This window comes from Halichoerus grypus, chromosome 3 (genome assembly GCF_964656455.1).
Source record: "Halichoerus grypus chromosome 3, mHalGry1.hap1.1, whole genome shotgun sequence".
NCBI classification, from domain to species: Eukaryota; Metazoa; Chordata; class Mammalia; order Carnivora; family Phocidae; genus Halichoerus; species Halichoerus grypus.
Genome location: NC_135714.1, coordinates 32,068,309 through 32,089,786, shown reverse-complemented (window position 1 = coordinate 32,089,786; position 21,478 = coordinate 32,068,309). Strand labels below are relative to the sequence as shown.

The 21,478-nt window shown below is 36.4% G+C and overlaps 1 protein-coding gene across 4 annotated transcripts in view; it reads right to left on the bottom strand.

The window, feature by feature from the left end:
- Positions 1-21,478, bottom strand: part of KLHL5 (kelch like family member 5) — an 85,401-nt gene that overhangs the window by 31,447 nt on the left and 32,476 nt on the right. For all 4 annotated transcript variants that reach the window (XM_036112324.2, XM_036112317.2, XM_036112298.2 and 1 more), the window contains 5 exons: positions 20,753-20,935; positions 18,016-18,152; positions 17,279-17,475; positions 11,681-11,893; positions 989-1,175 (listed from right to left, as the gene is read on the bottom strand). In XM_036112324.2, coding sequence (XP_035968217.1) covers positions 989-1,175; positions 11,681-11,893; positions 17,279-17,475; positions 18,016-18,152; positions 20,753-20,895 — 877 coding nt within the window. In that variant the 5' untranslated portion in view covers positions 20,896-20,935. The remainder of the gene's footprint in view (positions 1-988; positions 1,176-11,680; positions 11,894-17,278; positions 17,476-18,015; positions 18,153-20,752; positions 20,936-21,478) is intronic.

Sequence of the window (21,478 nt, the reverse complement as noted above, 5' to 3'; positions counted from 1 at the left end):
CATAGAGCATTCCAGTGAGAGGGGACAGCTAATGTAATATCCCCGATGTGGGATAATGTTTGGCTTGTTACATGAACAAGGAGGCCAGTGGGGCTGGAACAGAAAGGGTGAGGGGAGAAGTAGAATGAGTTGAGCTCAGAGATGTAGTCCCAAGTCAGAGAGGTGCTGTCAGGGGATGGAAGGCTATTAGTACTAGTAATTCAGAGAAGGGAGATCAATGTATACTGAGAGATAACACAGAAAGCTTCTAGCACGCTACCTGGCACTGAGTAGGAACTATATATGGTGTTTTATTACTATTATTGTTGTTAGTAGTAACAACTGTTGCAAGAACAGTACAAAGAATTCCCAGAGACCCTTGGCCCAGATTTTCCAAATGTGGATGTTTTACATTTGCTTTCGATGTATATGGTATGTATACTTTTCTCCCCCCGAACTGTTTAAGTTGTAGAAATGATGCCCCTGTATCCTAAATACTTCAGTGTATCTTTCTCAAAACAAGAAACCCTGTTACGAAACCACAAAACAATCTTCAAAATCTGGAAATTAACATTTATACAGTGCTGTTATCTAATCTACAGACTTTATTTTGGATCTTATTGTTTGTTCCTATTATGTCCCTTACAGCAGAAGAAATTCAAGCTGATGCACTGCCCTGTCTTTATTTGTATCAGTGTGGACTCATGAATACTTATTGATTTAATAAATGATCATCTTTTATCATTATTTATTTTGGTGTTGAAATTATCCCAGATTTGGACAGTGGTGGTGCCTACAAACGGCCTCTTCTGTCCCTTGAACTGTCTCCATTATTCTTTGAGCACTTCCTTACTTTCTGGCACTATAAGATGTTCTGCGACTACCTGGTATTTTTCCAGTCCTGGAACCAGCCATTTCTCTAAAGAGCTTTCTGGCCATGTGTGTTACTAATTAAAATTCCTTCCCTCCCTCCGCCCTGTTTCCCCCCCCCCAAAAGATTATTTAATACCTTTTGTTGAATCCATTCCCCCAACTGCAAATAATGTTCCAACCGTTGACTTTCTAGGTTTTGTCCGAGGGCTTTGTAACATGGGTCGTCTCTCTGGTAATAAATGGTACTTCATTGCTTCCATAATAAGTTTCTGACATTCTATATCATCCCGAAAAAGTGCATTATTTTCCATGTCTGCCAGGAACTAGAAAAGAATAGTGAGTATGTATGCTGAATGAGCAAGAAAATAGTAATTAAAAGAAAACATAGTTTACAAATGGAAAGCATCTCATTTAAAAAAAAAATCCAAGTCTGGACACCTATTTTTAACTAAAATATGCAATATTTACAAGATTTACATTTTAAATTTCATTGAAAAATATAAACTGAAGAGGATCAGTGGTATACTCTGAAACCTGAAATAGTGCTTATCTCTGGGGAGTAGAGAAATGGTGCTTCTTAAATAATCTTTTTTACTGCTTTTCTATATTGTCTAGATTTTCTACAATAAGTCATTTTTACTTTTTAAATTAGAAATGATTTTAATTGAAAAAGAGTAATTATAAATAAAAGTTGACTAATTAGACTGCATTTACCTGACCTATCTAAACAGAGCTCAAAGAACAACAGCAGGGGTGCCTGGGTGACTCAGTGGTTAAGCATCTGACTCTTGATTTTGGCTCAGGTCATGATCACAACAGAGTCATGAGATCAAGCTTTGAGATGGGCTCTGTGCTGGGCGGGGAGTCTGCTTGAGATTCTCTCTCCCCCTTTTCGCCTGCCCCTCCCCACCTCTAAAAAATAAAAAAACAACAACAGCAAAAACTTACCAGTTTCTTAAGGGGCAAAGAACTCTAAATGATGATTATCCTGAAAGAATTTAAATCCCTTGTGCTTCACTGAAACTGATTTTTAAAATTTATATAATTTTATGCAAAAGTATAGATATGGTTTCATCCTGCCTTTTAAAAAATTATTTTCTTGTCTTACCAGATAAAGGGCTAGTATCCAAAATCTATAAAGAACTTATCAAACTCAACACCCAAAGAACAAATAATCCAATCAAGAAATGGGCAGAAGACATGAACAGACATTTCTCCAAAGAAGACATACAAATGGCCAACAGACACATGAAAAAATGCTCAACACCACTTGGTGTGAGGGAAGTACAAATCAAAACCACAATAAGATACCACCTCACACTGGTCAGAATGGCTAAAATTAACAAGTCAGGAAACAACAGATGTTGGCGAAGATGCAGAGAAAGGGGAACCCTCCTACACTGTTGGTGGGAATGCAAAGCTGGTACAGCCACTCTGGAAAACAGTATGGAGGTTCCTCAAGAAGTTGAAAATAGAGCTACCCTATGACCCAGCTATTGCACTACTAGGTATTTACCCCAAAGATACAAATGTAGTGACCTAAAGCGGCACCTGCACCCCAATGTTTATAGCAGCAATGTCCACAATAGCCAAACTATGGAAAGAGCCCAGATGTCCATCAACAGATGAATGGATAAAGAAGATATGGCATATATATACAATGGAATATTACTCAGTCATCAAAAAAAATGAAATCTTGCCATTTGCCACAATGTGGATGGAACTAGAGGGTATTATGCTAAGTGAAATAAGTCATCAGAGAAAGACAATTATCATATGATCTTGCTCATATGTAGAATATAAGAAACAAGACAGAGAATCATAGGGGAAGGGAGGGAAAAATAAAAGAAGACAAAATCAGAGAGGGAGACAAACCATAAGAGACTCTTAATCATAGGAAACAAACTGAAGGTTGCTGGAGGGGAGTGGAGTGGGGGGCTGGGGTAACTGGGTGATGGACATTAAGGAGGGCACATGATGTAATGAGTACTGGGTGTTATATAAGACTGATGAATCACTGAACTCCAAAACTAATAATATATTATGTTAAATAAAAAATACAAAAAAAAAAAAGAATTTCTTTTCCTTTTGTGTTTGTTTCTCCATCCACCTCCCTACCTCTTTTTGCTGTATTTCTTTTATTCAGGTTATTGATCCATGTGAAATTAATTTATAAATAGAGTATGAGCTGAGGAATATTTTAATTTCTTCAAGGTAGATGGCCAATTTTGTACCAGCACCATTTATTAAACAATCTCCTCCATTTCCAAGTGAATTGAACTTTGGTTATATATCATATTCTTATAAATACAACTCAGGATACAGGAGACCTGTTTTCTGACTATTCTTTTCCATTGACCTTTTTGTCTATTCCTATTCTAATACCACATTTTTTAGTGTCTTGATAGCATATTCTCATTTTTTAAAAGATTTTATTTATTTGTCAGAGAGCGAGCGAGTGCGCGTGTACAAGCAGGGGGTGCAGCCGGCAGAGGGAGAAGCAGGCTCCCCTCTGACAGGGAGCCCGATGTGGGACCGGATCCCAGGACCCTGGGATCATGACCTGAGCTGAAGGCAGATGCTTAACCATCTGAGCCACCCAGGCATCCCAGCATATTCTGATTTTTTGATAGAAATCTATCCTGTTCATTTTCATAGGGTTCTTGGCTATTTTTGAGGCTTTACTTTCCATATAAGCTAAAGATAAATTTATCTAATTCCCTTTCACCAACTTGATCCTGTTGGAATGCTAATATGAACTGCATTAAATTATTTATTAATTTCGGAAGAATTTACATTTTTATGATATTAAGTCTTTCTTTTCAGGAAGCCTTTCCATTTATATACCTTTCTTCATATAGGTTATATGCCTTTCTTTTATTAAATAAACGTATTTAATATACATATTACACATTTTATTATTTTTATTGCTATTGGGAATGGATTTTTAAATTTTCATTTTGCCCATATTTTGGAGAGAAAAATCTTTTGATTATTGTATACCTATAATCTACTATTTTACCACATTCCTTTATAAAACTATAGTTATTAGGCATACAATCATAATCACCACCAAAGAGGGATATAGTTGACATCTCTTTCTAATGTGTATGCCAATTACTTCATTTTTATTTTATTTTTTATTTTATTATTAGAATTGCTAAAACATTCAAAGCAATGGTTAAATAATCAGGGTGATACAGAGTACCCATTTCTGGTTTGAATTGGTATGGTTTTAGTGTTTGACTAGGATGAAAGTTGCTATAGCAATTAGTAATCCATCTTTATTGTATTTGGGCTCTTTTCTTTTCTCCCTATTTTACTTCAGAGTTTTAAAACTAAGAATGGTTCCTACATTTTTTCCAAATGCCTTTTATACATCTAGTGATATGATCATATGGCTTTTTCTCTTTTAAGTTACTGATATAATAATTATCTTGACAGATTTCCTGATAATCATTCTTATATTCCTGGAAAAAATATTCCCGGTCATAGTGTATCATTCTTTTGATATACTGCAGGATCATATTTGATAATATAAGGTATATTTTACATATCATATAATTCACCATTTGAAGTATACAATTCAGTGGTTTTTAGCAAATTTGCCAAGTTGTGCAACCATTACCATAAACAGCTTTGGAACATTTTCATCACCCCACCTAGATCTCACGTGCGGTTTGCTGTTTAATCTCTGTTCCCATCTCCTGTCCCATGTGCTTATCTGTCTCTATAGATTTGCGTTTTTGTTTTTTTTTTTTGATGTTTATATAAAGTCATATAATATGTGGTCTCTTGTGTCTTGCTTTTTTCCTTTAGTGTGTTTTTGAGGTTCATCTATGTGTAGCATGTATCAGTACCTCATTTATTTTATTAAAACATTTTTTAATGTTATTTTTTTTAAAATGCAGGTATTCTATTTTTTTTCAAAGATTTCATTTATTTACTTGTCAGAGAGAGCGAGCGGCAGGCAGAGGGAGAAGCAGACTCCCCACTCAGCAGCGAGCCCGACGCGGGACTCGATCCCAGGACCCCGGGATCACGACCCGAGTTGAAGGCAGACGCTTAACCGACTGAGCCACCCAGGCGCCCAAAGCAGTTTTTTATTGTAGTTGGCACACAAGGTTACATTAGTTTCAGGTGCACAACATAGTGATTCAACAACTCTGTATATTATGCTATGCTCACCTCAAGTGTATGCACACCATGTCACTGTACAACACTATTACAATACCATTCACTACATTCCCTGTTATAGCTTTTATACCCATGACTTATTTATTCCATACTGGAAGCCTGTCTCTCTCCCTCCTCTTCATCCATTTTGCCAATCCCCCACCCCCACTGCTCTAGCAACCATCAGTTTGTTCTCTGTATTTATGGCTCTGTTTCTTGCTTGGTTTGTTTTTAGATTCCACATATAAGTTAAATCAATGGCATTTGTCTTTCTCTGTCTGACTTCTTTCACTTAGCATAATACCTTCTAGGCCTATCCATGTTGGCACAAATGACAAGATCTCATCCATTTTTTTTTAATTATTATTATGTTATGTTAATCATCATACATTACAACATTAGTTTTTGATGTAGTGTTCCATGATTCATTGTTTTCGTACAACACCCAGTGCTCCATGGAGAACGTGCCCTCTTTAATACCCATCGCTGGGCTAACCCATCCCCCCACCCCCCTCCCCTCTAGATCTCATCCATTTTTATGGCTGAATAATATTCCTGTGTGTGTGTGTGTGTGTGTATACCACATATTCTTTATCCACTCATCTATTGATGGACACACGGGTTGCGTCCTTATCTTAGCTATTGTAAGTAATGCTGCAATAAACACAGGGGTGTATGTATCTTTTTGAATAAGTGTTGTTTTCTTTGGGTAAATATCCAGCAGTGGAATTATTAGATCATATGGTATTTCTATTTTTAATGTTCTGAAGAACCTCCATACTGTTTTCCACAGTGGCTATGCCAATTTATATTCCCACAAACAGTGCATGAGTGTTCCTTACTACTTCATTTCTTTTTATTGCTAAATAATATTCCGTTTATGGATGTACCACATTTTGTCTATCTGTTCACAGTTGATGGATACAGATTATTTCCAGTTTTTGGCTGTTACAAATAAAGCTGCTAAGAACATTTGCATGCAGGTCTTTATGCCAATAAATGTTTTCATTTCTCTTGGGTAGATACCTAGAAATAGAATTGCTGGGTCATATGGTAAATACATGTTAACTTTTTAAGAAACTGCCAAACTGTTTTCCAAGTAGCTGCATCATTTTGTGTTACCACCAGCAATATATGAGGTTCCTGTTCCTCCACATTCTCCCTAACAATTGTTACTACCTCCTTTTATTTTAGCCATTTGAATGGGTGGGGAATGCAGTTTTACTTTGCAAATGCAAATGAGTAATAATGTTGAGAATATGTTCATATTTTGATAATGGAAGAGTCTGTAACAAAAGTCACTATAAAAAAAAGTTTGTGGCATTTGGAAACTGAGAACAGCATGCTAACAGCAAAAAAGCCAAATTAAGACGTAAGTCTTAGGACCTATGCCAGAGTATAAATTATGGTATTAATTATTCTGTATTTTTTCTATGCACACAAAATATAGTTATACTTGCTACAGAAACCATTACCGAATATGCACCGAGTTGGCTCATTCAGATTGATCTTAATGTTTATATTACTTCTGTTATATATAATTACTTTAGTCCTTTGTAAATAGAAATAAATGTGAAAAATTGTAGAAAGTAAAGTCTTGGGAGACTTAACAGTTACTGCAATTTGAAGTAAAATATATTCTTTCTTTTTTTAAAGATTTTATTTATTTATTTGAGAGAGAGAGAGAGATTGAGAGAACGAGTGGGAGGAGGAGCAGAGGGAGAAGCAGACTCCCCCCCACCAAGCTGAGCAGGGAGCCCCATATGGGACTCAATCCCAGGACCCTGGGATCATGACCTGAGCCAAAGGCAGACGCTTAACTGACTGAGCCACCCAGGTGTCCTGAAGTAAAAAATATTCTTAAACATGCTAAGAGTCTCTATACGTTATGAATAAATGAGATTAATCATATTTAAGTTGAGAGATGAGAGTAATAGAAGGGAATATAAAGCCATTAATCCATGTATCAGATTAATCAAATGGGAAGTACCAGAAATCACTTGAAAAATCATTCAGAAGGCAATGAAAGAGAACTAAAAATTACAGACTCTTGAATACTCTGCATTTTAGATGAACACTATGTGCCTTCTCTGCCATTAGATAATGACAAATTACTTAAATGAAGGCATTTAGAAAAAAGACGAAACATTTTCAATGTGTACATTTTTATCTTCACTCACATACTTGATCTCCATATGACTACTTCTCTAAAACTGCCCCCTCCAATACTACTTAAAGTAAAAAAATAGAATGTGAATGATTTCTGAATTCTATAGGCTTTAAAAATGTATTGGTATCAAAAACACGTAAACTCAAAGAATGGTAAAGGTAAATACTGGCTCATTTTATATTTTTGACTTTCAGTAGAAAATAGTAATGAAAATTGAGAACAGAAGAGTGAAGACCAAGATACTTATAACACAAGCTAACCATTGGGACCTTTAAGAATTTAGGTGTCAAAATATTTTAAATAATGTACATCTGTCCTAGTATTCCTATTCACATTGTTTAAAATTTGATCAAACAGAAAAGCTTATAACGCATTCAAAGGTAAAACAAAAAACCGCAACCATGTATCCTCTGGATTATTCAGAGTTAAAAAAAAGTCACCACAACCAACCACACTAAATGATCAGTTGGTAGAGGATTATAATTACATATATTATATCTTAGGTCATTTTAAGGATCTACACTACAATATACACTATAATAAAATTACTACATATGTAAATTTCATCCCTTCTAGCTAGACTGAATAGTGTTTCATATTAACAGAGTAGGGTAAAAGTTCACTGAGGAAGGAACTATTTCACAAAAGTGGATTCTTTTTAAAAATTTTATTTATTGTTTTTTAAAATTTTATTTATTTTAATTCCAGTATAGTTAACATACAGTGTTATGTTAGTTTCAGGTGTACAATATAGTGATTTGACAACTCTATAGATTACTCAGTGCTCATCATAATAAGTGTATTCTTAATCCCCTTCACCTATTTACAAAAGTACATTCTTTAGGTAACTGGGCCTGATGGCCATTTAATACTAGTCATTTGTTATTATTTGATACTCTTTGGACAATTTAAATAATTGTCATATTGTCCTACCTTTTACAATAAAACGTACAGAATACAATCCAACGTTTTCTTGATGATTTGAGAGTCTACTTCCAAACTTCATCACTTGATAACTATCATTTTGCAACCGTGCCTTTCACTTTTAACAAGGAAAGAAAAAAAAACACCCCTACTAGTATCTCTAAGCGTCACAATAGTGCAACATGGTATTATCTTTGCAGGAAAAAAAACATGGCTCAGAGAGATGAAGTAACTTATTTGAATCATACAGGGCAATGCGGTTTCCATCAGTCACCACTACTCATCTGCTAAGATCTGGTTCCCAAACTTGAGTGTGCTTCAAATCCACTTGCAGGCATATGAAAGCACAATCTGCTGGGCCCCACCACCAGAGTCTCAGATCCTGTAGCTGTAGAATGGGGCCAATAATTTGCATTTTACACAACTTTCCAGGCGGTGCTGATCCTAGAGCTGGGGGCCACACTTTGAGAATAAATGGGCTAATCCAGTGGATCTTCTGTCCTTAACTGTCTCCTCTGTAATATCCGATGCTGTTAAAATTTCCTCCTCCTTAACATGGAATCTCTTTTTAAGAGCACTTGAGTTATTTAGGCAGGTTTAGGAACTACCACTATATACTACTATTTCTGAGGGTTCCACCCCTAGTGCCCTTGTGTTCTCTTTGGCCAAGTCATTCTCTTCCTTTTGGCTACGACAACCTAAATAAGAAATTTTCAAAACTTCTTCCTAGGCTCCAAGAGGACTAAAGGTACCAAGAAGCTCTGGGAACGTGATTCTTCCATTTTCTTCCCACCTTGAAATTAGCTCTTCCTCCTGTATTCTTTGCCTTAATGGACAGCGCCTTCCTTAATCTCATTGCACAAATCAGAATCATTCTGGATCCCTCTTTCTTTGGTACCCCGCACCTTTCAATGGGTCATTAAGTTGTATCAGTTCTACTTCCTAAATAGCTCTTGAGCCTGGTAATTTCTCTACCTGCTCTGCCCGAGAGCACCTAATTCACTTGTCTGAATCCAATAGTCTTCCTAATGGATTTCTACTTTGATCGCTCCAATCCAATCTCCACAATGCAGTTAGAGGATCTTCCTAAATAAAATGATAATTATGCCATTCCCTGCTTAAAATTCTTTAGTGCTTCCTCACTGCTTTGGGGATAAAATGCAAACTCCCTGGCGTCACTAGAGATTCTTTGTCTCTCCATACTGCCCTTTTATGTCTGCACTCAAGCCATGTGAGCTCTCTTCAAATTCCAGAGCATGACACATTTGCTCATGACACCATAACTAGGTATAATCCCCTATCTCTCCTGGGCTATCATGCCCCCTCTGCGGGGTAGCTACTCAGGATGTAGACCGAGTGACACTTGAGAAAGTTCTCCCAGATTCCCCACCATCAGCCCGGGCAGGCTACTCCAGTTACTTTCATAATGCCATGTTCATATACCTGTCATTGCCTTCTTCTCATTATATTGTAGTCACAAATTTGTTTTATTTATTTATTTTTTTACAAATTTATTTTTTAATCTATTTCTTCCTCCACTTGATATACCTCCCCTGACCCAGCAGTTTTACACATGGTATGTTCAGGGGGCTGACTGGTTCAGTGAAAAAGGCACAGAACTTAACTTGGGTTCAAGTTCTCCCTCTGTCTCTTATTAGCTCTATGATGTTAGCCAAGTAGCAAAGGCAAATAAAACTACAATGTAGAAGGACAGAAATTTATGCAATCGTTTTATGATCTTGAGCATATGGTTTTCCTTTTTTGGTCTGTTACTTCATTTGTACAATAGGTGTCAGGCTAAATGATTGCCTTTCAACTCTAAGATCTTATGGTTATGATTATCAGCAGTATCCTGGATAAGAGAAGTGTTAAACGTCTCTCGGAATCATGCAAACATAGTATCATAAATATTTGAAACTGCAGGACTGAAGTCAATCGTCAGGTTACTTAATCGCACAGATTCTTTTCAAAGTCTACTAGGATTTTTCACATTTTATTTTCTTTAACCTAGAAAAGGATAAGAAAAATAACTTCTGCTAAGTACCAGTAAAATGTAACTTTCTTCTTTAAATCTGATTTCAAGGGAAACGTTTTACAATGTTATTTTTCCTGAATTGGCATCAATTCGTGCAGTTTCATGTCTATGAATTCACATAACATGCTACCTCTGAAGAGGACATCTTTCTTATAAAGCATCAGCACTACTTCTTGTCTCTATAAGGTTGAGAGCGAACAACACCTTCTGCTAACAACTGCTGGAAATAATACATAATGCTCAAGATAAATACAAATAAGATAAAATTTATGGCACTTGAACAACAAACATCTGCCCTCGAGCAGTCACAGCTCATTCTTTCTTCACTTTCAAGGCCTCTTTCTCTATTCAAGCCTTCCAGCTAAGCAGCAGAGGAAATTATTGTACATTAAGTCTCCTTTATGTTCCAAGACCCTCAGTGGATGCCTGAAACCGGAAATAGTACCGAACCCTATATATATCATGTTTTTTTTCTATACATACATACCTATGATCAAGTTTATATTTAAAAGTTAGGCATAGTAAGAGAACAGCGACTAATAACACAGGACAATTAAACTGTAATAAAAGTTATGTGAATGTGGTCTTTCTCACGCTTTCCTTCCTCTTGTGATGATGAGATAATAAGACGCCTACGTGATGAGATGAAGTGAGGTGAGTGACGCAGGCCCTGTGATGTGTGGAAGGATACTGCTGCCCTTCCGACAAGAGGTCAGGAGGACCATGTGCTTCCTGACCATGGCTGACCGCGGGTAACTGACACCGTGGAAGGCAAAACTGCAGATAAGGAGGGACTGCTATACATCCCAGTTAGAACTGTACAAGGGGGAAACTACGCGTGCAAATGTGTTCCGACTGATTGCCTTGAATACACTAACTAGATAGCTCTCAATTCTAAAAGAATGCTGATAATCCTACCATGATTATTTGTAGCACATTTGATGTTACAGAGCACTTTTCTCATCTTTATAATAATCCTGTGAGATAGTCAAAGAGGATGTCATCTCCACCTGACAGATTAAAAGACTGGGGTGTGTGAATATGCCAAGACACAGAGTTTTAAGATGTCAGAGCAGGAACTCTTACCATGCCTCAGTTTATGTATCACCAGAATCCAGCATTTAGTGGATACTTAATAAACACGAAGCAAATGAATTAATCTAAATTTCTGGCTCCTGGTATTCACTGCTACTTTCATCCGCAGCTTTACTAATTCTTCAATAGCTAGAATAGGTTTGTAAACTGAGTCAAATAAAATTATTAACCCCGAAGCAACAATGTTATTTAATTAATGCAATTTAGGTAGTGAGAACTTCTGGGTCGAAAACACAAGCAGAAGTTTTTTTTAGCTAAGTATCTTTTCACCTACACATTTCATCAAATATGTAAAATAACCTTATCGGAAAGAAGAGCCAAAGGAAAAAACCTATATTCACGTACATTTTAACATGATTAGCATAAAATCAATACCCAAATGTTGTTGAAATTAGGATACGGATTTTAAATAATCAAAAACAGTTTACCTGTGGTGCAAGAAGAGGTAGCCTAATATAAGCCAAAAGTTTACTGAGATCTTTCCGTCTCTGTTCTAGATCATGACGGACCCAAGTAAGAAGTGCATTCAGTATTGTCTCCTCGTTAGGAATGTTCATGTCATCACTTGCCAAGAGCTTTGCGATTTCATTGGCTGGTAATAATACAAATTCCTGGTTTCGAATTACTTCCATGAAATGTTCCTAGAGGGGAAAAAGCAGCACATCAACAATATTGTTCCTTCAGCGCATCAGTTTAAGAGAAAATAAACACATTTGAATTAGATGCCAAAACACAGTTTATACTTGAGACCTTCCTTACCATAGCATTACTGTTTATTAGGAAAGAAACACAGTATAAAATAACATTTAAACTGCCATTATGTTGTGACACTGTAAGTCTCCGTATCAGTAGAATTAAATTTTACCATTTCGTACATTCTATTTTATTTTTTTAAGAGATTTGTTTATTTGAGAGAGAGAGAGAACATGTGAGTGGGGGTGGGGCGAGGGGCAGAGGGAGAGAGAGAGAGAAATCCTTAAGCGGACTCCCCGCTGAGCACAGAGCCTGATGTGGGGCTCGATACCAGGACCCTGAGATCATAACCTGGGCTGAAATTGAGAACTGGCTGCTTAACTGAGCTACCCAGGTGCTTCTACCATTTGGTACACTTTAAAAATGGACCTGGGATGGGCGCCTGGGTGGCTCAGTCGTTAAGCGTCTGCCTTCGGCTCAGGTCATGATCCCGGGGTCCCGGGATCGAGTCCCACATCGGGCTCCCTGCTCGGCGGGAAGCCTGCTTCTCCCTCTCCCACTCCCCCTGCTTGTGTTCCTGCTCTCGCTATCTCTCTCTCTGTCAATTAAATAAAATCTTTAAGGAAAAAAAAAAAAAAAAATGGACCTGGGATTTTTAGGTTTTGCTTTACTCAAGTTAGGGAATAGTTCTGGCAAGTCTTTCGAGAGTTAGAGGGTAGAAAAAATGAATTAGACTCTGAGATGTAGGATAGTCTAACATCCAAGTTAGGTTACATTTGTGGTTGCTGAAGACTTTGGCTTACAGTGCAGCCAGATACCTGGGTGAGCCATGAAATTATTTCTCTTACCCAGAAATGGCTGTCAGTCAGGCTGGCTGGATTTCCCAAGACCGTTCTGTACCACAGAAGTCTTCTCAGACTTCTGGGAAGACTACATCCTTATGGCTATCCTGGCTCTGATTGGCCTTCAAGAGTGTTTCAATGTAATTCATAAGACTACCCAGGATTTTAGGTCTGTTTTAAAAACTTCGAATGGGTTAGCCTGGTGATGGATATTAAAGAGGGCACGTACTGCATGGAGCACTGGGTGTTATACGCAAACAATGAATCATGGAACACTACATCAAAAACTAACAATGTAATGTATGGTGATTAATATAACATAATTTAAAAAAAAGGAAAAAAAAAACAACTTCGAATCTGATATATGTATGAGGTTCTTTTGGTCTCAAAGAAAAAGAGCCAAAGCAAAAGCACTGACATAGAATGAATGCACTGGGACTCCAGGACCTTGGACTGAAGATAATTCAGTTGCAGCCACATACTAGAATCAGGCTCCTTATCATTTAAAATGGGAGACAGAAATGACTTCAGCTGTGAGATAATGATCTTTACTAGGATATTATGCTAAACAGTCCAAAGAGATGGGAAATTTACTATCTGGTTTGCAAGGTTACAAGTCTTAATGCATGGATTGTTTACTTAGCTATAATATAAATGCAAATGCTACGCATATTGTCCCTTAATGTTTTTCTTATACTTCCTACTGTGTTGTGGCTGTCTCAGCATACACGGTTTAAGTGAAATAGGTAGGGCCATTTAAATTAGAGCTAGAGATAAGGATTACCAGCAACTATCTTCTACATTAAAACGAGAATTATATGTTCCCTGTAGCTTGCAGTAACCCAAATTAGGTACTGATCTAAAATATATCTTGGGTTGACATTCCTTTCTTAGAAATTCTTAACAGGAAACCATACATGAATAATTAACTAAATTCAATTGCTTCAATTCATCATGATTTGCTAAAGATGCCCAAATGTATCTATTTTAAATGACTGATTATCATTTTCAGAAATATATTTTAATAAAACCTCAATGTTGGCTTCAAGCAAACTGTTCTACTCAATTGTATACTGACATTATAAAACGATCTGGTAACACATTGCAAGAGCTATAAAAATGTTGAAGCTCTCAACCCAGTTATCCTACTAGCAGTTTAATCCTTAATAAATAATTCACAAGAGGAAAAAAAAAAAAGCTGATGCTTCTCTAATGATGCTTCTCTATATTATTATTTATAATAGTACAAAATGGGAATTAGCCTAAAGGTCCAGCTATAGGGGGTTGTAACTCAATGGGCTATTAAGCAGGCATTAAAAATTTCAAAAACAAAGATCACATCGATACATGGAAATACATTTATTACATAATGTTAGGTAAGATTCTAAGAAATCAAAATAATACACATTTCTAATTGCTCAAAGGTAGTGTATAGTACAATCAACATTTACACCATACTGATATAATAACTACTGCTTTACTTTCAAATGGTATTAATGGCATTACCAACGCAATGGTATTAATTCATCAAGTAGAAAAGGACGATTATATATATTATTATTATTATTGATTGATTTTCTATTTTAGAACCATGCCCATTCCATTCTAGTACAATTCATTTTAAGTGAAAATTGAGTCTCTCAACAACTTATGGAAAGACTACTGAACACAAGGTTAAACACAAAGTGCTTTTCAAAAGTATTTGGTTTTACAGTGGGTATTTTAGCAGAATTCAGTGTTTTTTCTAGGTCGAGAAACAAAATTCAAAAATTTAAAACTAAATGCTTATATTTATTTCACAAATCCATAATGCCATTAAATATTTGTAATGATACACCCAACGTTAGTTAGACTTTTTGGTAGAGGTTAAAGGACTCGTGCCAGGTCACACTGAGTGTCAGAGTGAGAACAAGTTTCCAGATTACAAGAAGGAACTCCTCATCCTTTCCTACCTGTATTCATAGAGGATGAGTGAACATTCCAAGTACGTGCACCATTTACTGATTGTGACAACTGAATTGACTATGTGGCATTATGCTTACTTCGGATTTTAAATCTATTTTGTGTTGTTGTGATGAGCGCCGGGTAACATATGGAATTGTTGAATCACTATATTGTACACCTGAAACTAATATAACACTGTATGTTAACTAACTGGCATTAAAATAAAAACTTTAAAAAAAATCTATTTTGTGATATAAAAAGCTATCATGCTACCAAATACTTGCTAGCATTATGCCCTTTCTCCATTTGGAATTAGTTTCCAAGCAAATGAAATTACTGAGGGATTTATTTAAATTGAAGACTGAATTTTGCTATACATTTTCATTGAGTTCCCATAGCAACAATTGAAATCAGACAATCTGCCTCTAAATGACTTATTTTTTTTTTTTTTTTTTTTTTAAAGATTTTATTTGTTTATTTGACAGAGAGAGACACAGCGACAGAGGGAACACAAGCAGGGGGAGTGGGAGAGGGAGAAGCAGGCTTCCCGCGGAGCAGGGAGCCCGATGCGGGGCTCGATCCCAGGATCCTGGGATCATGACCTGAGCAGAAGGCAGACGCTTAACTGACTGAGCCACCCAGGTGCCCCTAAATGACTTATTGTTATTAGAATTAAATTTCACCTGTCTGTTGAAACTGAATAATGTCAAATAATAGCCTTGAGAAAAAAAAAACAAAAAACTATCCAACTAATTGGCTGTGAAAATAGCTTTAAAAACATTGAGCTGAATCAATAATATTGTAATAACTCTGTATGGTGACACAAAGTAACTACAATTCTCATGGTAAGCACTGCATAATGTATAGAATTGTTGAGTCACTATGTTGTACACCTGAAACTAAAATAACACTGCACGCCAACTTTAATTAAAAAAAAGAGCCAATTTAAGTTTAATTTATGTCTAAGCCATTATGTCTTAGCAGCCACTGTGCCTCTACTATAAACAACAGGAGTGACCTAAATGCATACAAGTGTTTTCATGTGAATCAAACTCCTTCCTAGGAAAGAGATATTACTTAAATGATGAACTGATTATGAAGAAAAGAAACCCGTTTTATTTTATTTATAGTCATCTTACTCCCAAAATTATTTGAACCTGAGGTTTAAGGTTAAAATGAGAAATCTGCAAGGGAAAGATAAAGATGGAGGTGGGGAAAAATCTTCCATGGGACTTAATTTAGAAGATGCCAGTTCTGTATAGCATTGCCTTGTCACACAATCTCTGTGACTGATTAACTGATAAACAAGAAACATTCCTGAGAAGTGATGATACCACAGGGGCGAATACAAATCATAAGGGTTGCACTTTTGTCTGAGTGCTTTTATTCACTCACATCAATCCCTAATGTGTTAAATAGAGCAATGATGGTACAATGATGGTGACGATGATGAGGATATCATTTATTGACTGGGTATACTATGTGTCAATCACTATTTTCAGTGCTACACTCCTATTAACTCATTTAATCCTCATACCGAGCTTACGAAGTAGGTAGAATTATTCTTCCCAATAGCTGTAAACCCCTGTTCTTATCATTGTTCTAAAATCTCTATTTCTGTAGTGAAAGATTTCTGAAGTATTTGTCAATCCCTTCACAGACAAACCAACTCAGTGGAAGGATGGAGGAGAAGGTAGACAAAAACATCTTCTTCATGTTGATAAACTCAGTAATATGGATAACTAGCGTAAGTGTGTGTGAATGTTCACATTCTTTCTTCTCTTAGGAGCTGTATTGCCCTAACTGCAGGATACAAAGTAACAGTCTTCAATCTCTGCCCAGCTGTGAAGACCTAACTGCCACAGTGTGACAAGATGGTCATTCCTTAAAAATCCAAATATCCTCCCTTCCCCAAATGCCTGTACTATGAAGACTGGGCGGGGGCTGGGGGCCTGGTCCTAACAAAATGCCTTCAACATGCCCTTCTTTTCTTGCTGTCCTAGATCAGTCTGTATCCATTATCCTCTGATGTCTGAATGAGAACCTCCTCTGCGATTTATTTTGAGCACATAATTTGCTACAATTCATAAGATCTTTCTACACAGCTAAAAACGCTTCTTACATATAATCAGATTTACCTTTAATAAAAAGCCTCCCTTTCATCCTATCATCTCTACTGCACCAATACCCCCCAATCACGGTCACCAATTTCCATCCGTGAAAATTCATCCAAGTGCTACAGAGAAAAACGCCAGGGAAATCCTGCTTTAAAAAGCAGCTGATCTGAAAATCTTGACTAGAACAGTCCTAGGCCACTGCTCTGCTTCTTAGTGACTGTAATAACTTCAGGCTTGACTCATAGATCCAGGAGAAATATTACTTGGTGTTTTCCCCTTATAACTCAATGAAAATATCATGCAGTAGACGGTGAACCTGAACCTCAGGACGTGTGGCAGAGCCAGGGGAAAACAGCACCATGAAGATAAACCTGCAACAAGAAGGAATGAGGTAGAGCATATGCCTTTCTGCTTCTCAGAAAATACATACCATGGTATAATTGTGAGCCACTTTATGCAAATCTGTACAACCCTGGGCATCAGCAAAAGAACGGATTCCAAGGCAGTTGGATGGGTGAAGCTGTTTCATTAAAAACTTACAGCAAGCTTCCACAACCTGTGAAAGCTGAAGGAGGCAAGCTGTAGACAGCAGGCACTCAATATTATCTTCTTTTAATTCAAGGCGGCCTTAATGATAAAAAGAAATTCCATTAACCATAGAACTATATTAACTTTAACTTATAAAACAATCAGTGTTAACAGTAATAATTCTAAGCCAGAGCTCTGTATATGAATTCTAGATGGTTTTAGACAGTCCAAAGAGAAAAAAAGTACTAACTATGAAAAAACCTTATTAGCTCTTTGTGACTTTTATTAAAATAAAAAACGAATGGCTTCTTTTCAGAATTTTTAAATGATGCTTTAATTAAGTAGCATATCTATTATATATAACGCTCAAATTTTAAATGCAATAACTTAAAAACATTATATAATTCATCTAATTATATTAACATTTAAAAATACCAATCATAGGCTTAATTATGACCACCATTTTAAAGATTCTAATATAAAGATTTCAACCTTTTATAAAGGTATCACCAGCGGTGGTGATTCCAATAGCAGAATTCACTGTTAGCTGTGGCAGGCTTTCCTAAAAGCAGAAATCTGAAATCTCATAATGCACCATAATTTTAAGAGGTTTTAGATTTACATTTTCAGATTTATTACCTGTATATGCGTACTGAATCAAGGACCATAGTGAATTCGGTTCAACACCTTCCATTTTTATTTCTTCTTGTCTTGCTTCCCTGACATCATTAGTAAACATGGCAGCAAAATAGTCTGAGACCGAGGAGAGCACCAACCTGAGAACATATCAGAGGAAAAAAAAAATCAGTGACTGCCTTAAGGTTGATGTTCATTAACAAACGCTGCTTCTCTCTCTCCTCTCTCTCCCTTTTTTTTTTTTAATTTGTTACCCACAAAAAGTGCGTGGTACCGGGAAATGCATTTTAAGTTTGACAAATTGCTTTATGCTCTAGTTCTTTCCTTGGAATAATAAATTACCATTACTGAAAATTTTCTGCTGAGGTAAATGATTTACCCATTCATTACTCAAATATCACTTTATAACATCCAGACAAAAAGCTAAAGCCCACAGCATTAAACTGACTATATAAAAAAAGGGAAAAAAAATATAAAGGTTACTTTCTGTTTATCACTTTTGGAAATAACCTAAGTGTTTTTTTCTTTTAATTTAATTGTAGTAGTAGTAGATATATGGGAGAAATTTGAGAATGGTTTTAGCGGGTTGTTTTTAACTTTTGTGATTTATTATTATTATAATGTTCACATTTTATTACCAAATGATAATATTTTTGTTATAACACCACAAAACTATTTTTATAATAGTACAGTATTATATATTAGGTACATCTCTGACCAGATTTTTGATGGCCAGATATGAAAAAAAACAGGTTATAAATATATATTTTGAAATGTGCATTTTTTTTTTTTGACGTCTTGGAGATCTTTCCATGTCAGCACATTTATATAGATTCGCTTTATTTATTTATTTATTTTAAGAACTAGAAACCGATAATCGTTGAAGCTCCCTCTGTGTTCCTCTCTACTTCCATTCTCTTCCCTCCTCGGGAGCACACTGCCGTGTCCTAGGTTTGCCAGGCTGCTCTCCAAAGTGCTGTGCCAATTTAGACCCCCACTAGCACTGTATGAGAGAGAACATTTTCCCACAACATTGTCAGATGTTAAAATTTGTCGCCATCTGCAAGGTGTTAAATGGCATCTCATTGTTGTTTTAATTTTCATTTCCCTGATTGCTAGCGAGACTGAAGATCTTTTTAAATGGTTATTGGTCATTCAGGTTTCTTCTGAGAATTGCCCATTTATTCACTTACTCATTAAAGACATTCACACCTAATAAGGACAGGGCACTGTTCTAGGTACTTGAGCTATCATCAGTATAAATAAGAGACAAAAGATCCCTTCTCTAAGGGAGTCTTACATTCTAGAGGGGAGGGAGATGAATAATTAACAGCACAAATAAATTCTAGAGTACATTAAGAATGGGAAGTGCTAAGGGGAAAAAGTAGGATAAGGGCAAATGAGGAATAGGCAGGGGGTTTAAATAAGTGGTCTGACTGGAAAGTGGCGTTTGGGCAAAGACTTGAAGGAGGTGCAGGAATTAGTCATACAGGTATCTGGGAACAGCATTCGGGCAGAAGGAATGGTTTTAGCAGGTTTCGCAGGTTTTAGCCAATGCAAAAACCCAAAGGCAGGAGCAGCATGTCTGGCACATACAAGGACCACACGGGCTGAGTGGCTCAAGCAGAGGGATCAAGGACAGAACATCAGATGGCAATGGCCATCACACGGCCCAGTGGGCTTTCATAACCTGGGATAGGAGTCACTGAAAAGTTAGATCACAGGAGTGACTGGATCTGAGTTCTATTTTAAAGGATCACTCGGGTAGCTGTGCAGCAAATAGAATGTAGGGGGGAAAGAGTGAAAGCAGGGAGACCAGTTGGCAGTTTCTGGCACTGAGGGAGACGGTAAGTTTACACGTAAGTGGAAGGGAAGGTAATGAGCTCTGTTTTGGAAAAACAGAATTTCAGATGTCTCTGTGACATGCAGGTTGAGGTATCTTTTCCAGTAAACCCATGCTCATAACACGGACTTTTTGTCACAGTATCTAGTAGCATCTCAATAAATGTATGCCCATTGAATCATTGGAAACTAAGACCAAGCCCATTTTTCCCAATGATTTCACTTCTGCTTTGGAACGTTTAAGAAAACCTTTGGGACGGAGTGTTAATTAGTTTTTAAAAGCATTAAAAAAAAAAAAAAAACGTTTTGGGGTCATAATAGTGATTAACACAGGACAACTGAACACAGAATTATCAAAGGAAACATAATGAATTGTTCTTTATTAAACATCTCTCTTTTCTTATTTCAAAAAATAGTACTTCATTTGTGTTAAAGGTTTTTGTTCCCTAACATCACTGCTTTTCCTATTTTTTGGAGGTCAGCAAATAGAAGTTGGGATAGATGTCGCTATTTTAAGACTCTTCCATTTTTGCCATTTCATTCCACTAGCTTTTTTGCTTCTAAATACTCACAGCTCTAATTACCGTTGAGTTTACTTATTTAATAGGTAGAATTTAGGAGAAAAGCTGCTCGTAGTAGCTGAAATCTTTGCCAAACAATACTGACTGATCTGAGGCTAGTGTGTTTTGTTTTTGTGTTTCTGCCGAGGGAAAGTGACCCTTTTGGGGTCATTTAATGTATAATAATTTCACATGCACTGTTTTCTTTGCAGAAATCCCATGAAAGATACCCCTTCCTAAAAGCATATTGAATAGTTAGTTGGAACAAATTATCTCAACATACATAACAGATTAGTAAGGAAATACTTCTCACATACAGAGATTTAGAAAACAATTACCTATGAGCTGGAATTCTGCGATCACCAGCAACTAGAATTACATCACATAACTGTTTGTGTCTTAAATAGTTTTCCATCTTTTTAAATGTTTGCTCAGCATGATTAAGGGCTTGGAAAAATTCATCTGATGAACATGGCTCCATAGTATGGCAGGATGATAACGTCTCACTACTGTTGGAAGTCCTGACAAGAAAGAGAACACACCTTTTGAAATATTACTATCACATTGAAAAGATCTTTTCTATCAAGTCCTTTAAAAACCTTTAAATGTAATGGAAGTCATCACTGCTACCAGTCAATAGTAACGTGTAGTCATTCATCATTTTTGTCTTTTAAATTCAATGATGGCTCAAATCATACGTCTTGTAAATACTGTGAGTGAATGTGACATCTGGTAGTTAATAACTATATATATTCTTTGCAGTGTCTGTTTTTGAGATCTTTTTGCCAGTCAACATAATTTCTCTGTTGAAAAAGAGCCAAGCTATATTCATAATGATAGTATATCTCTTAACATTATATTTAAGGGTATACGAGATCATTCTTTGAAAGCAGGAAGGCAATTAAACTATTTTAGAGACAAAAATTCAAGCCATCCTTTACTTAAAAATGGGTTACAGTCCACAGTTCATTTACAGGATAACTATTTGGAATATTAAACACAGCTGACCTTTGACCAACATGGGCTTGAATTTGGGGGTCCCCTTAATACACAGATTTTTTACA